The sequence below is a fragment of the Chionomys nivalis genome, chromosome 20 (assembly GCF_950005125.1).
Source record: "Chionomys nivalis chromosome 20, mChiNiv1.1, whole genome shotgun sequence".
Lineage (NCBI taxonomy): Eukaryota > Metazoa > Chordata > Mammalia > Rodentia > Cricetidae > Chionomys > Chionomys nivalis.
In genome coordinates this window covers 46,908,244-46,923,284 of record NC_080105.1, presented here as the reverse complement: position 1 = coordinate 46,923,284, position 15,041 = coordinate 46,908,244, and the positions used below count along the sequence as shown (strand labels likewise).

Below are 15,041 nucleotides of genomic sequence, written 5' to 3'. Positions count from 1 at the left end.
TTGAGCCTGAGAACTTCTCACTGGAATTACAGGGAAGATTCCTAATGATGTGTCCTATAGCATTATGGGGCAGTAGTGTTTGCTTCTTCCCTGGTAGGCACATGATTCTCGGTCTAGCTCTGTCAGTGATGGGATGGATCTACCCTCCCTGCTGTGTGTGGAGCCAGCCCTCACTGGTCTCCAAGGCTGAGAAGAGAGTACAAACTGAAGAAGAAGAAAGCAAAAGAAAGGAGTATCAAATTGCTTGGTAGCATTGCCCAATATCAGATGATGATGCGAGGCTTGTGTGAAAGTGAACATAACTTCTCTTCCCATCATAACCTGCAAGGGAAAACAGCAGCCCGGTCAGAAATGTGTGCCGATTAAAAAACCAAACCACAGAGGGAGTGGGAAAACTAAGCAGCTGGGAGTGGAGAGTCATGGTGAAAACGGAGTGATTAAGAAAGACAAATATCACAACCAGAGAAATGATGTCTGTGTGCTGGTGTGTGCACCTGCTGTCTTAGGTTCTATGGCTGTGACAAAACAGCAGGACCAAAGCAAGCTGGGGAGGACAGGGTTTGTTCAGCTTAGCTTACACATTGCTGTCCACCACTGAAGGAAGTCAGGACAGGAACTCAAACAGGACAGGAACCTGGAGCAAGAGCTGATGCAGAGGCCATGGAGGGGTGCTGCTTACTGGCTTGCACTCAGTTGCTCTCTCTCTTTCTCTCTCTCTTTAAAGTTTTTTTTTTTTTTTTTTTTTTTTTTTGAGACTGGATTTCTCTGTAGCTTTGGAGCCTGTCCTAGAACTAGCTCTTGTAGTCCAGGCTGGCCTCAAACTCAGAGAGCTCCGCCTGCCTCTGCCTCTCAAGTGGTGGGATTGAAGGCGTGCACCAGGACCACCAGACCAGGGAATGGCACCACCCATAATGGTGTGCCCTCCCCCACTGATCACAAGTTGAGAAAAATGCCCTACAGTCTTGTCTACAGCCCAGTAATACAGAGGCATTTTCTCAATTGAGGTTCCCTCCTCTCAAATAACTCTAGTTTATGTCAAATTGATATAAAAGTAGTCAGTACAACTGATCCCTTGTTAACTTGACACGCAAACACACCACTTTTCAATTAGAACCTTTCCTTTCTCATGTATCTCCAAGATGACATGTTAATATTAATATAACATAAATGTAAATAACTTTAGAAGTGTCATAGTCCTCACAAATTCAACCACATTAAAACTTAAATCTCCTTAAAATATCCAATCTCTCAAAATCCCAAATCTATTTTAAAAGTTCAGAGTCTTTCAGCCATGGGATCCTATAAAAAGCAAAATTAAGTTAAATACTTCTCTCCTTTGGGAGGGAAGAACCAGGGCCCAACCACAATCTGAAAAAGCAAAACCAAACTCCAACACTATAAATAGCTAGCATCCAGTTATCTGGGATTCACTCATGATCTTCTGGACTCTTCCAAAGGGCTTGGGTCACTGCTCCAGCTTTGCCCTCTGCAGCACACAGCTGTCTTCTAAGCTCTGACTCCACACCACTGTTGCTGTTCTTGGTGGTCATCCCATGGGACTGGTATCTCGAAAATGCTAGGTCTTCTGCTGCAATTGGGCTGCTCTTTCACCAATAGCTCTCCTATGCTGTCTTCATCATGCCACACCCAAGCTGTTCTCCGTGACCCCTTCAGGCTTTCAAAACCAGTACACCTAGGTACTCTTACACTGCCAAGTTCGGTTGCCAGTCCGAGGTACAGCCTTGGCCACCTCTGGAACACAGTTTCTGTGTGCTTACTCTCTAAATACACTTCCCAGAAGATTTCACCTTAATGATGTTGGACTCTTAATCACTTCTAATTTCTCAGCTCCAGCTAGCCAGCATCCGCCATCCTAGTAATGCAAAGGGTTTACTTTAGTGGCTCTGGACTCTTGTTAACCACTACTAATTCTTCAGTCCCAGCTGACAAGACACCACAGATTAAGCACACAAAAGGCCAGGTAGAGTCTCTGCTTCCCTCCGAAACTTCACAAGCCAGGCCTCCATTGTCTGCACTGCTCTCAACCTTCTTATCTCCCAGACTCCCAAAGAATAGCCCACTGAGCTCTCAACACTCAATGTTTTTTCAAACCCAAAGTTCCAAAGTCTTTCCACAGTCGTCCCCAAAACAACACGGTCAGGTCTGTCACAGCAACACCCAACTATCCTGGTACCTACTTGTCTTAGGGTTTCTATTGCTGTGATGAAATACCATGACTTAAAGCAAATTGGTGCCACCTCATTCGGATCTATTTGGAAAAGTTTGCTTTTCCTTAGATGTTAAGGTCATGTGCTTAAACTCACTAAAACCTGTGCTCAGCTTCCTTGATTATCCCCATCTTCTTAGAAAATGAAAATGAATGTTGATTGCTGGAGACCCCTGGCTCCAGGATGTAGTTCTGGGCCTCAAGGGAAGCAGGTAGCAACCCTCATAGGGCGTTCCAAATCTGAGCTCCTGCCACATGCCCCCATCAGGTGTTAATGATAATCCTAGTTGTGGAAACAAGGCTTGCTGATTGGCACTCGCAATTGGCAGGGCCCTCTCAGCAGCTACAGTCGTTTGCTCTTGCCTTTGGATGGAATCAGGGAAACTGATGCAGTGTTTGCCTTCTCCTCCTTCTCTTCTATTCACAGACCTTTCCTTTGCCATCTCTCTTTGGACAGGTGGAAAATTCTGGTGATCCCTGGCTCAATGGCAGGAACTCGCAGTCTATGTCATATTTTGAGGCCATTTATCTGGTAACAGCAACAATGTCAACTGTTGGCTTTGGGGACATTGTGGCCAAGACAGCCCTAGGACGGACTTTCATTGTTTTCATCACCCTTGGAAGTTTGGTGAGGAATGCTGTTGCTACCTCTTGAGTATAAAAATAAAGCATCCAGTTAATGGTGAGAGAACAATATGGAGTTGAAAGGGAATGTTGCTTTAGTTAGTGTATGTGGCAATGAGAAGATGCCCAGATCCATCATTTTCCAAACTATTTACCCTGGTATGGAATGCAACTGCTTGGTTTCCAGGGGTGAAAGGAGGAAGATTCCACATGGAATCAAGCAAGTCCGTCTTCCTCCATTTTTTCCCCATCAGACTAAAATCTTCTCCTGAAGAGGAAGAACATTTGAGATTTGGTTCTGTGCCATCTCTCTCAAATGACAATCACTTACTTTACTAGTAATTAGTTCCAGGTAAACTCCAGATAAGAGTATTTATGTGCCTGGCAGTGGTGGTGCACACCTTTAATCCCAGCACTCAGGAGGCAGAGACAGATGGATCTCTGTAAGTTCGAGGCCAGCCTGGTCTACAGAGCGAGTTCCAGGACAGGTTCCAAAGATACACACAGAAACCCTGTCTCAAAAAACAGAGAGAGAGAGAGAGAGAGAGAGAGAGAGAGAGAGAGAGAGAGAGAGAGAGGAGAGAGAGAGGAGAGAGAGAGAAGAGAGAGAAGAGAGAGAAGAGAGAAGAGAGAATTTGACTATTTGACTTGGAAGTGTCAAGGGCAAAGGAACCCTCATTTCTTTTATTAATTTCTTGCAATCCACAACCGTGTGCTCCACTCCACCATTCTTATATTGGCATGACAGTGCCACCTTCTCACATTTAGTCACATCTCTAGGCTCTCCAATGTCATATGTGAAATGTTTTTTAAAATTGATTTGTTTATTGTCTATACAGTGTCTACCTGCATGTGAACTTACATGCAAGAAGAGGGTACCAGATCTCATTACAGATGGTAGTGAGTCACCATGTGGTTGCTAGGAATTGAACTCAGGACGTCTGGAAGAGCAGATGGTGGTCTTAACCACAGAGGCATTCCTCCAGCCCTTGTTTTGTTTTTTAATAGTCTAAACAGTGCGAAGTCATAATAAGAAAAAAGTTAAAGGCTATCAAGGGACAAATTTGTAGAGTAGTTGTCTAATATTTGTGCTTATCATTTTGAAAGCTGGACATCAATTTGCTAATTTTAGTCAAAATCCTAACTCTTAAAAACCTCAGGAAAATATAGTCTCTCTTTTAAAATGCAGCTCACTGATAGAGCCTTGTGCTAGGTCAGTGGTTCTCAACCTGTGGGTCATAACACCTTTGACAAATCTCTAGCTCCAAAAAAAACTTACATTATGATTCATAACATTAGCAAAATTACAGTTAAGTAGCAACAAAATAGTTTTATGGTTGGGGTCACCACCATATGAGGGACTGAATTAAAGGCTTGCAGCATTAGGAATGTTGAGAACCACTATGCTAGATGAAAGACATTTATGTGTACTTGTCTTTTTCTTTATAGCCTTATAATTTGAAAATACCTGTCAAAAAATGAGCCCTGAGGAACTTCCTTTTTTCTTACTATTTTAGATACTGTTTGCAAACTGCGTCCCAGAAATGGTGGAGCTTTTTACCAGCAGGAAGAAGTACACCAAGCCCTATGAAGCAGTCAAAGGAAAGAAGTAATTAGCTCTTCCTTATAATTCCTACAATTTCAGACATTCCAGTGTGCTGGAGAGATGGCTCTGTGGTTAAAAGCACTGGCTGCTCTTCCAGAGGGCCTGGGTCCAATTCCTAGCACCCACATTGCAGCTCAAACCTGTCTGTAACCCCAAGGTCTACACTCTCACGCAGGCGAAACACCAATGCAAATAAACTTAAAATAAACTCATTCTGTTGGTCACATATCTTGTTGTAGACACACACTGCCTGCCCTAGTTACAGACCTGAGGACACACGTGGCCAAAGTTGTTTGTTCACCGAAGAGAATAGCGATAGAATGAGTGCTATACAAACCGTTCACTGCTTGATGCAAACTCCCATAAGAGCTATTCATAAGAGTATTTAATCAACTTATATTAACCTAAATAGAAGAGAGAGAGTTGCCCAAAATAATGACACTTGTGAAGAGCAGAGTTTTGCAAGCATAGTAAGTCTACTATGTGATAAATAGCTCTGACAATTGTGACTATAAGGGTAGCTTTACTAGAAATCTTAGAAAAAGGCAGCTTTTTTGGAGACATGCACATTTTGAAATGAGGCAAAGGACTATAGAACTGGATGTTTCCCTTGTGCTTTGGATTCATTCATGTTTGTATTGCTAAAATCTAAAGGATCCATAGACAAAACTTACTGAGAAAAAGTTTAAGCTAATTGCCATTCTATAAGCTTGACGGGAAGATACAGTCAGATCTCCTGAATTCTGGGGGTCCAAGAAGCCTCAGATAGAAAGTATTTGGAAAAACTTGGCATCACTACTGAGCTTACATAGACTGTTTTCCTTGTCATTGTTCCATGAACAACATACCATGACAACTATTCACATGACATTTACATCGCATTCTATTTTACAAGTAACCTAGAGATGACTTAAAATAGGTCAGGGGATGTATGTGTGTAGGTGGCTTTTGTTTATGACATTTTAAATGAGGACATTGAAAATCTATAGATTTTGATGGGGGGGGCGGCTCTTGGAGTCCATTCCCTCAGATACCATGGGAGAGCCATTCTTTTGTCCTCAGGTGATCCTCTTCCCTTTCTTGCTGCCTAGGTTCATCGTGGTCTGTGGAAACATCACAGTTGACAGTGTGACTGCCTTTCTTAGGAATTTTCTCCGCCATAAGTCAGGAGAAATCAACATGGATATTGTGTTCCTTGGAGAGTAAGTGCATCAATTTGGCACGGTGTGTTCTAAATTAATAGTTGAAGTATGTGTAAGTACTCTTTGTTGTTGTTGTTTGTTTTTTGCATTTTGAGACAGGATTTTTCTGTATAATTTTGTATAAATCTGTAGACCAGGTTGTGTTGGAGGAGACTGCTTATTTGTTCTCAGCCACCGAGACCTGAAATAATTACACAGAAACTATATTAATTAAATCACTGCTTGGCCAATAGCTTATCATATTACTAGCTAACCCTAACATCTTAAATTAACCCATTTCTATTAATCTGTGCATTGCCACAATGTTGTAGCTTACCCAGTAAAGTTCTGGGCGTCAGTTTCCTCTGGCAGCTACATGGCATCTCTCTGACTCTGCCTACTTTCTCCTCTATCTCTGCTTGGAATTCTCTCCTTACTCTGTCTGCCCTGCAGAACAAGCAGCAGCAGCAGAACAAGCCCAAGCAGCTTCTTTATTCATTAACTAAACATTCATAGCATACTGAGGGGAATCCCACATCAAGGTTGGCCTCAAACTCACAGAAATCTTCCTTCCTCTGCCTCCCGAACACTGGGATTAAAGGCATATGCCACCACCACCAAGTTGTGTGAGTTTTTAATGGAAGGAAATTAATTACACTTGTAACATTTATAGAAATTTTAGGAAACAATAGAAAACAAAACAGAAAAAAACTAATTACTTCTCAGTCTTTCTTTTAAGATCAAATGTAGAAAAAGAAAAGTAACTTCATGTCCAGACCTAACCGGTGCAAAAAGTTTGGAGTCTATCTTTCCAGAAATTTTCTGCATATCTACTTATATATTTAAGTGGCTCAGTTGGACACTTAAGTACATGAAAGCTAGCAGTAGGGACAAGGCTTCCAGGTCAGACCAGCTTGATTTTCCATGTCTCATGACTCAGGTATGTGGTATCTTCAGCAATAGGGTTGAAATCTTCATTCTTCAAATCCATGACCACGAGAGATCTTTCTGTGTTTTAGTTTCTTCCTCAATTATCTTCTTCCGTGGTTTAAAATTGTCCTTGTAGAAATCTTTCCTGGTCTTGGTCAGGTGTATTCCAGCTTTGTTTGTTTGTTTTGGAGGATATTGCAAAATGGGGTTATTTCTCTGATTCCTTGTTTAATATATTTGTCATTGACATATAGAAAGGCTACTGTTTTGGCTGCTTGTGGTGGTGGTGGTGGTGGTGGTGGTATGGTGTGTGTGTGTGTGTGTGTGAATTTTGTGCCCTACCATGTTGCTAAAAGAGTTTATCACTTCTGGGGGTTTTCTGGTGGGGTCTTTAGGATTTCTTACGTACACCATAATATTTTCAGCAGCTGGGATTCTTTGACTTCTTTTCCTGATTGTATCCCTTTTAGTTCCTCTTCTGTCTTCTTGGTCTAGCTAAGACTTTAGATAGGACTGGAAAGAGTGAGCATCACTGTCTGATTTCTCTGTAACTGTCATGATGTGGGCTGTAGGTTTCTTGTATTAGCATGATGTTGGCTATAGGCTTGTTGTGTCTAGCTTTTATTATGTTGAGATATGTTGACCCAATCCCTAATCTTCCTGGGATTTCTATCATGAAAGATATTGGGTTTTGTCAAAGTATATGATTTCTGCAATTCAGTCCATTGATATACTGAAGTAAGCAAATTGATTTACATATGTTGAATGATTCCTATATCCCTGCAATGAAGTCAACTTGATCATGGTGAGTAAGTTTTTTAATATGTTCTTGAATTAGGTTTGCAGGCATTTTATTGAGAATTATTGTTTCTCTTTTCACCAGGGAGATAATTTTGTTGTGTCTTTATGTGATTTTGCTAACAGTGTAATACTAGCTTCATAAATTAAATAAAATAAAAAACAATTTTGTATTTTCTGAATAATTCTTGAAGGATTACAGATAGTTGTTCTTTCAGAGTGTAGTTGAGTTTTGTGGTCAAATCAGATTCATCTTGTCCCCCCTTTTTTTTCTACTAAAAGACTTAAAATTAATGCCTTGAGCCAGGCATGGTGGCACACACCTTTAATCCCAATACTGTAATTGTTTTTTGCAATATGAGATTTTTGGGGGGGTAAATTTTTTTTTACTAAATATTTTTGCTATCTTCAAAGAAATGAGGTTTTCTTAATGTTGGCTAAAGAATTAATAAGTACTAAAATACTTGCTGGTTAGCATTTACAGGTGTTCTTGAAATTACTCATGCCAGTGACAGGGTCAATTTTCACATTCTGTCTGTATTCATTTCATATATCTCGAATCCATTTTGTTAAATCATGTCTGCAAATGCTTTATTTTTTCTATTTAAGATTTTAAATTATGTGCATGTTTGTGGATATGTGCACTTGAGTGTAAGTGCCTGTGGAGGCCAGAGGATGGCATTAACTCCCCTGGTGCTAGAATTTGCAGGTGGTTGTGAGCTACCTTACGTAGGTCCTGGGAAGTGAAATCTGGCCCTCCATAAGTGCAGTCAATGCTCCTAACTATTGTGCTGTCTTTCCAGCCCTGAACTGCTGGATCTCCCTGAGTGATGGAATTGTCTCATCACATTGTGATTCATTTTTACAGGGCATTATTTGATTCATGGTGTCTGTATTGTTTTGGTTCTGTGTCACTAGGATTGCTCAGGCCTGACTTACAGACCCATTTATGGACATCCTCTAGCCATGTGGATGTATAACAAAATACAGATGGCTTCCAGCCATTAGGGATTTAGTAAATGTACTAAGTAAGCTAACAGCCACCAGGCAGAGCCAAGCTCTGGGTTTCTGTCCTTGCCACTGAACTCTTTTGTCTAGGGCTCCTCCGTCCTTGGAATTGGAGACCTTACTGAAGTGCTCCTTGTCCTACACGACGTTTGTATGTGGCTCCGCTCTGACGTTCGAGGACCTGAAGCGAGTTTCAGTAAGATCTAACTTTTTCTGTCCCTTTCCTAAGGTGGGAGTGAAAACGATGGCTGTGTTGCTGTACCAGAAGCTAGCAGTCCAAATCCTTCGACTGGAGGAATATACAGCTTCCACAGTTTGAACACTGACTCCCAAATCCTCCTCGAGTCATAGCAAATCCACCTCAATGTCGATCTATCCTACTTTAAAATTTTTCTTCTATCAAATTCTCTATGAGATTTTATTATATTACTTAAGGGGTCTGGAAAGTGATAGATAATAAAAGTGTGTGTTCTTTTATGTCTTATTTTTTAAAAATATTTAGTTCAAAACATTTATTTGCATAGTGTATGTTGCAGTCTTCCCCAGCCCTTTATTTTATTTATTCCTTGAGAATTTTGTATACATACTTCTTGTTTTATCTATATTCACTCCTCTCCCCATTCGGCATCTTCTGGATCCCCCCATAACCCCTACCCAACTTGATATCTCTCTCTCACTGTCTCTCTCTTTTGTCTCTCTCTTTCTCTGTCCTTCTCTTGCTCTTGTTTTATTTTTTATAACCCACCGAGCCCAGTTAGTGCTGCCCATATACATATGGGTGTGAAACTCTTTATGGGAGCATGGTCAACCTACCAGGAACTGCACTCATAAGAAACACTAACTCCCTCCACTAGTAGCCATTAACTGTCAATAGCTCTTCAACTATTGACTTGTGTGCCCCCCCGAGTCCATGCAGGAATGTTGACTGGCTTGATCTTGTGAAGGTTTTATGCAGACAAGCAAAGCTATTGTGAGTTTGTAGGTGCAACAGTCCTGTCATGTCCAGAATATACTGTTTTGTCTACAAACTTCTCAACCTTTGGCTCAAAAAAGTCTTTCCAATTTGGCTATGTTCTCTGAACCTTGGAGGAAAGGGATGTGACACAGATGCCCACTTTGTAGCCAATCATTTAACAGACACTTAGTCTCTGCACTCTGACCAGTTGTTAGTCTCTGTTTTGACTGCTGTCCACTACATAAAGAAGATTCTCTAATGAGAAACTACACTTATCTATGGGTATAGAGATAATATATTTAGAAACTGATTTGATAGTATGTCCATTTATCAAAGTAATATTAGTAGATTCTTCCCTAGTGCCTCTCCTCTGAGCAGTACCAGGCCTGAGTTTCTTTCTACTCCCAGGCCCCAAATCCAATCAGAGATGGTCACTCCTGCAGCATTCATGCCTCTATTACACCCACAGGTCTACTTTGCTAGGCCAGTTATTATTGTAGCTTGCAGTATTCACACCTAGGTAAGACTTCTGCTGATGACTTTTCTCCCCCAGCAGGCTACATAGCCAAATATGGTCTTAACCATGGGTTCCTTGGGTCTCATCAACTTCCCTTGTTAAATATTGGTATGTCTTTGATAAGATAGACATTAAGAAAAATAGTAGAAACTCCAGTAAGACCAAGGATAAAAATAATGAATAATGGCCAAGTGAATAGTAAAGTATGGTGTTAGATCAAAACTGACTTCTTGGTATCTAAGTAACAAACCTGAATATTTAAGTTTAAAGAAAAAGTTTACAGCAATGGTTCTCAACTTGTGAGTTGTGACCCGTTTGGCGGGGGTGTCCAATGACACAATGGTTGCCTACGATCATCAGAAAACAGATATTTGCATTATTATTTATAATAGTAGTAAAATTACAGTTATGAAATAGTAATGAAAATAATTTTATGATTAGGGTCACCACAACTTGAGGAACTGTATTAAGGGGTCACAGCATTAGGAAGGTGGGGAGCCACTAGTCTATGAAGCTAAAGAAAAGACTCCTAAGCAGAAAATGACAGGCTCAGCATAACCTTTTTCTGTCTTATAATTTGTTACTGTAGGAGTAATTTCAATAATTTTTTTGGCTCTTTAAAATTTGGAACCCAAATGTTGAGTGACTCTTCATTGTAGACAAGTATATCCCCAATTCTCCCATTGTTTGGTATCCTTAAGGTGGATAAATGTATTGGCAGTTGCTGAAAAAGGTCTTATTGCTCATCAGTAGAAACTGTACCCATATGTAAAGCAACTTTCAATTTCTGTAAGAGGCCCTCAGTTCCCTGGCAGAATTTTCAGGACTGTGGTCTTGATATGAAGATGTCTGGTTCATGGCTCCTTCCTATGTGTGCTGTTCTTGTTGATGATAGTTTGATGAAACCATAAAAACCTTCAAATAGGGAATGCTAGAGTATTTCCTTTGTCATTAACCTGATGGCTGCTGTTTAATCTGAAGAATAGATGGAGTATGCAGAAGCTTGCCTGATTCTAGCCAACCCCTTGTGCAGTGACTTGCATGCTGAAGACAATTCAAACATCATGAGGTAAGAAGCTGGTGTTGCTCTTTTGTTCTTGCATGCCTCAATGATGGTAATCTTATACACAGAAACAAAACTTATCATATAGGACTAAACGAGGGGAGACATCATCTTAAATTCACTAGGTTCATCACATGCCAGGGTTCTGCTTGCTCTTTTCCCCACGTGCACTCCAAAATAATCAATGCAAAGGGAAGTGAAAATAGACACCCTAATTGTGTATGACTTTCTCCATATTTTCCCCTGATGTTTCCTCTAGATAAGAGCTATATACATTTTAAAAGCAAGCATACGAACACCCTCTCCCCCTTTTTATGGTGGTAAGGACCAAACCCAGGACGTGATATGTTAACTCTACCAACTGAGCTACATTCCCAGCTGTAACTCCAGGTTGGCATTTAGATAGTGCCCTTATGACTAAGATCCTTTTCAGTTCAAAGACAAAGATGCCAATTGTATATTTTTGTAGTTGGACTTTTCTTTCTTGGCAACCAGTTCCCAAATAAGCACACAGAAACTTAATTATAAATGCTTGGCTGATAGCTCAGGCTTGTAACTAGCTAACTCTTACATTTTGAATTAACTCATATTTCTTATCTATGCTTTACCATGTGTCTTGGTACCTTTTCTCAATATGGCAAGTTCATCTCCTTTCTGATTTTCCTTGTGATTCTGAGACTCCTCCTTTTCCATTTCATGCTCTTTTTGTCTGCAAGTTCCACCTAACCTCTACCTGTCCAGCTGTTGGCCAGTCAACTTCTTTATGAACACCATCACAGTGACATATATTCACACAGTATAAAATAATATTTTACAAATCCTATTTATATTTTTTATTTATTGGAATTTCTCTTTGGTAGTTCTAGGAAAAGAGTACTCATGGTTGAGTGTGATGTGTCTTTGCACTCTGGCAAATATTCTCAACATGAAAAGAGTTAGTGTTCCCAACTTTAGCTATGCAGTATCTGTAAGCAGAAAGTTTCCTTGTGGTGATAGAAGCTCCAAGTATGATCTTGGTGGCTCTCTTCCTAGAGCAAAATAAATATGTGTGGTTGAAGATGACTACACAGAGCAAGGAATAGTTAAGAAATTACATCATGTATGTTACACTGAACAGAAGATGTATTTTAGGCTCTTAACCTATAAAATGAGACAATTCTGTTAACTACTTCAGGCTACCAGGTGCAAGGCTAAGGTATATGAAACTATTTCTTTCTTCCTTGTCAATGAATTTGTTTCCGAGTACTAAAACCTGACCTTCCAGTAGATTTGGTTACTTGGTCACTTGAGCAGTGTGTCTTCATTGGTCATGTCATTGTAAGTACTTTTCAGAAAACAATGTAGTGGCGCTAGAGGTGCTCAGCAGCTAGGGGCACTCATCACTCTTGCACAGGGCTCCCGTTCCAGGGTCCCTCACACCTTCTTCTGACTTTGTGGTAGACATACATATGTTTGAGTGGAACACTTGTATACATGAAATAAAAATAAATAAACCTCAAAAATAACTCTATTAACATAGAATGAAGAAACAAGCTAACAATGAATTTTGTAATGTGCTGAGTCCACCCCCACACTTATTCACAAATAAATTTAACTCTGAACTGGATTATATTGCAAAGCCAACATGACTGAGCACATTGTGATTTTTTTCCAGGGTGCTTTCTATTAAGAACTACTCTTCCCATACCAGAGTCATCATTGAGCTCCTTCAGTCCCACAACAAGGTATCGTGGCAGTTGAGTGCATTTGGTTTTCTCATCTTTAGGTCTCTTCGTGGATCTACACACACACACACACACACAAATCAGCACTAGATGAAATTTGGAGTCTTTTTAAAGTGGTCACTTAGGGACACAAACTAGGGGCAGAATTAGTGAGTTCAGCCATTTGACCGGAACCATTTTTACAACTTCAGCTTTTTTGTTTGTTTGTTTGTTTGTTTGTTTGGAAAGTAGCAGCAGTGGAGGTAGCTGACACTTTCAAAGGCAGACTGTGTTCTGTTATTGACCTTGAAACCACCTCTGTTCTCAAGAGTGAAGAGGCAACTATATAAGGAGAACATGCACCCAGAAAAGGCTTCTGGTGGTATCAGTATTCTTAATGCCTTCATTGTTCATTTCCCATGAAATAGGGTTTCCTGTCAAAAATCCCTGCCTGGAACTGGAGTACTGGTGACAATATCATCTGCTTTGCAGAGCTAAAGCTTGGATTTATAGCCCAAGGCTGCTTGGTGCCAGGCCTGTGCACCTTTCTGACCACTCTGTTTATTGAGCAGAACCAAAAGGTAACTCTATAAAGTGGTGTTCTTACTCCATGTCCCACACAGCGGGATCTGAAGTAGGGGGAAAAATCAATAAATGCAAGAAGTCTCCAAGAGATGGGATGTGCCTCTTGGGCAGGGAAGTATCAACAGATTTGGCTTCGAGTTTCGTTTCCCTGGTCTTGAAGAAGTCATTTTTAAAGCATTTGCAACATTGATCTGCAAAACAGGAAGTAACTCTGCTTCCTACTTACATCCCAGGATGCTGTAAATGTAAATGTTTTCATAAATTCAGAAGTACTTTGAGTTATCGAGAGTAGAAATATGGACACCTTTAGTTTTAACAGAGAAGTTATATTTAAATGTAAATAAAATATAAAATAATTAGTATAGCAATTATTATATTAACCAAATAGAAATGTTATGAATAATAACTAAAATCGAATTAATTTGTTGATTACTTGAGGGCAGATCCACTCAGTAACAGAAATAGTGGTCATAAATCGAATAGTGGTACCATGCTGCTTCTCAGCGGTGTTTCCAGGAAGTATCCAGCAGGGGTGGAAAAGCTAAGGAACCAGGAGCCAGAGCCCTCTGGGTCACAGTCTTCATGTCTCTGATATTGGGTGTCTACCCATCATGTCTCAGCTTAGACCGCAGGTCTTTCATGGGGGACAGATTTCATTCTCATTCTACATTTGCTACTGCATATGCTGGTTTTCCTCTTGGCCTCTCTTTGGACCCCGTTTGCTTCATTTACATCCTTTCTTCCATGGTCTTAGTAAGGAAAGGCAAGAGTAGAGGAAGGCACTCTGGTTGACAGCGCTAACTCCAGCAGAAACACAACTCTTCGCTAAGTCTTTCTGAGGAAAAGATGATGCAATATAGAGATAAACAGAAGTGAGCATCAGGCAGCAGGGAATGAGCCTGAATCTGACCAGGATCTTACAGTCACATTGTGGTGACTGTGTGTGGCCTTGTTGACTTGTGACTTCAGACTTTGCAGAGAAAGTGACAGATTTTGTGTCTTCTTTGACTGTTGTGACTTTAGCACCTGTGACTGGGAAACAAATGAAATGAAAATCCTATATGAAGACTATTTCCTTAAAGACAGCATGGTATAGATGTGCGACCAACCCTGCCCGTGTATTTCTCTGCTGTTTGACACGGACTTGTTACTCTCCATTAAACATGACCCCATGGCCATGTGCACCACGAAGTGACTTTGAGAACATAAGAGATATTTGTGGTCTTCATAATTTTTTAAAAAAATGAAGTCTGAAATTCTCGCAGAATCAGGGCAGGGCTTGTCATTCCTGTACGGGCTGCATTTGTTTTATAACAGATCTTGGCTCACACACTTATATAACGGCCAGTGTGCAGAGCTGTGTGCCTCTAGTTAGGTGCTGGTTTTCCCTGATCCTGTTCCCTGTCTGTAAAATGAAAGTCGTTAATCTCACAACCAAACTTCTCCAAGCTTTGCATGAATATGTGTAAAACACCTGCATGCTCATAATAGTGGTGTTATGATTTATGGCATGAATGACCCTGGCAGGTTCCCTGGGACAGACAGATATGCCTTGCAGACAGAGCTTGGGTATGGAGACTTTATTTAGTGGTTATTAGAAGGGTATAAAGGTAGGGAGGGTTTGGAGAGGAAGAGAGAGAAAGAGGGAGAATAGAATGACAGAGAAGGGGAAGAGAGGAGAGAGAAGTGAGACGGGGAGAGAGATAGAAAGCTGTCTCTTTAGGAGGAGGTGGAGTGGGGAGCCAAGACCAGCTTGCCTCAGCTGGGAAGGGGGCGATTGGGAGTGGGTGGAACTTGTCTCTTAAAGGGGCAGGGTACCCAGGTGGCAGGGCAGGCCAGCATAG

General features: G+C 40.7%; 1 protein-coding gene across 1 annotated transcript in view; it reads left to right on the top strand.

The window, feature by feature from the left end:
* The window catches only part of Kcnu1 (potassium calcium-activated channel subfamily U member 1), a 65,740-nt gene that overhangs the window by 16,395 nt on the left and 34,304 nt on the right, over positions 1 to 15,041 (top strand). Inside the window, 7 exon segments of the mRNA XM_057752343.1 lie at positions 2,685 to 2,855; positions 4,369 to 4,460; positions 5,549 to 5,659; positions 8,465 to 8,570; positions 10,833 to 10,915; positions 12,564 to 12,633; positions 13,041 to 13,193. Coding sequence (XP_057608326.1) covers positions 2,685 to 2,855; positions 4,369 to 4,460; positions 5,549 to 5,659; positions 8,465 to 8,570; positions 10,833 to 10,915; positions 12,564 to 12,633; positions 13,041 to 13,193 — 786 coding nt within the window.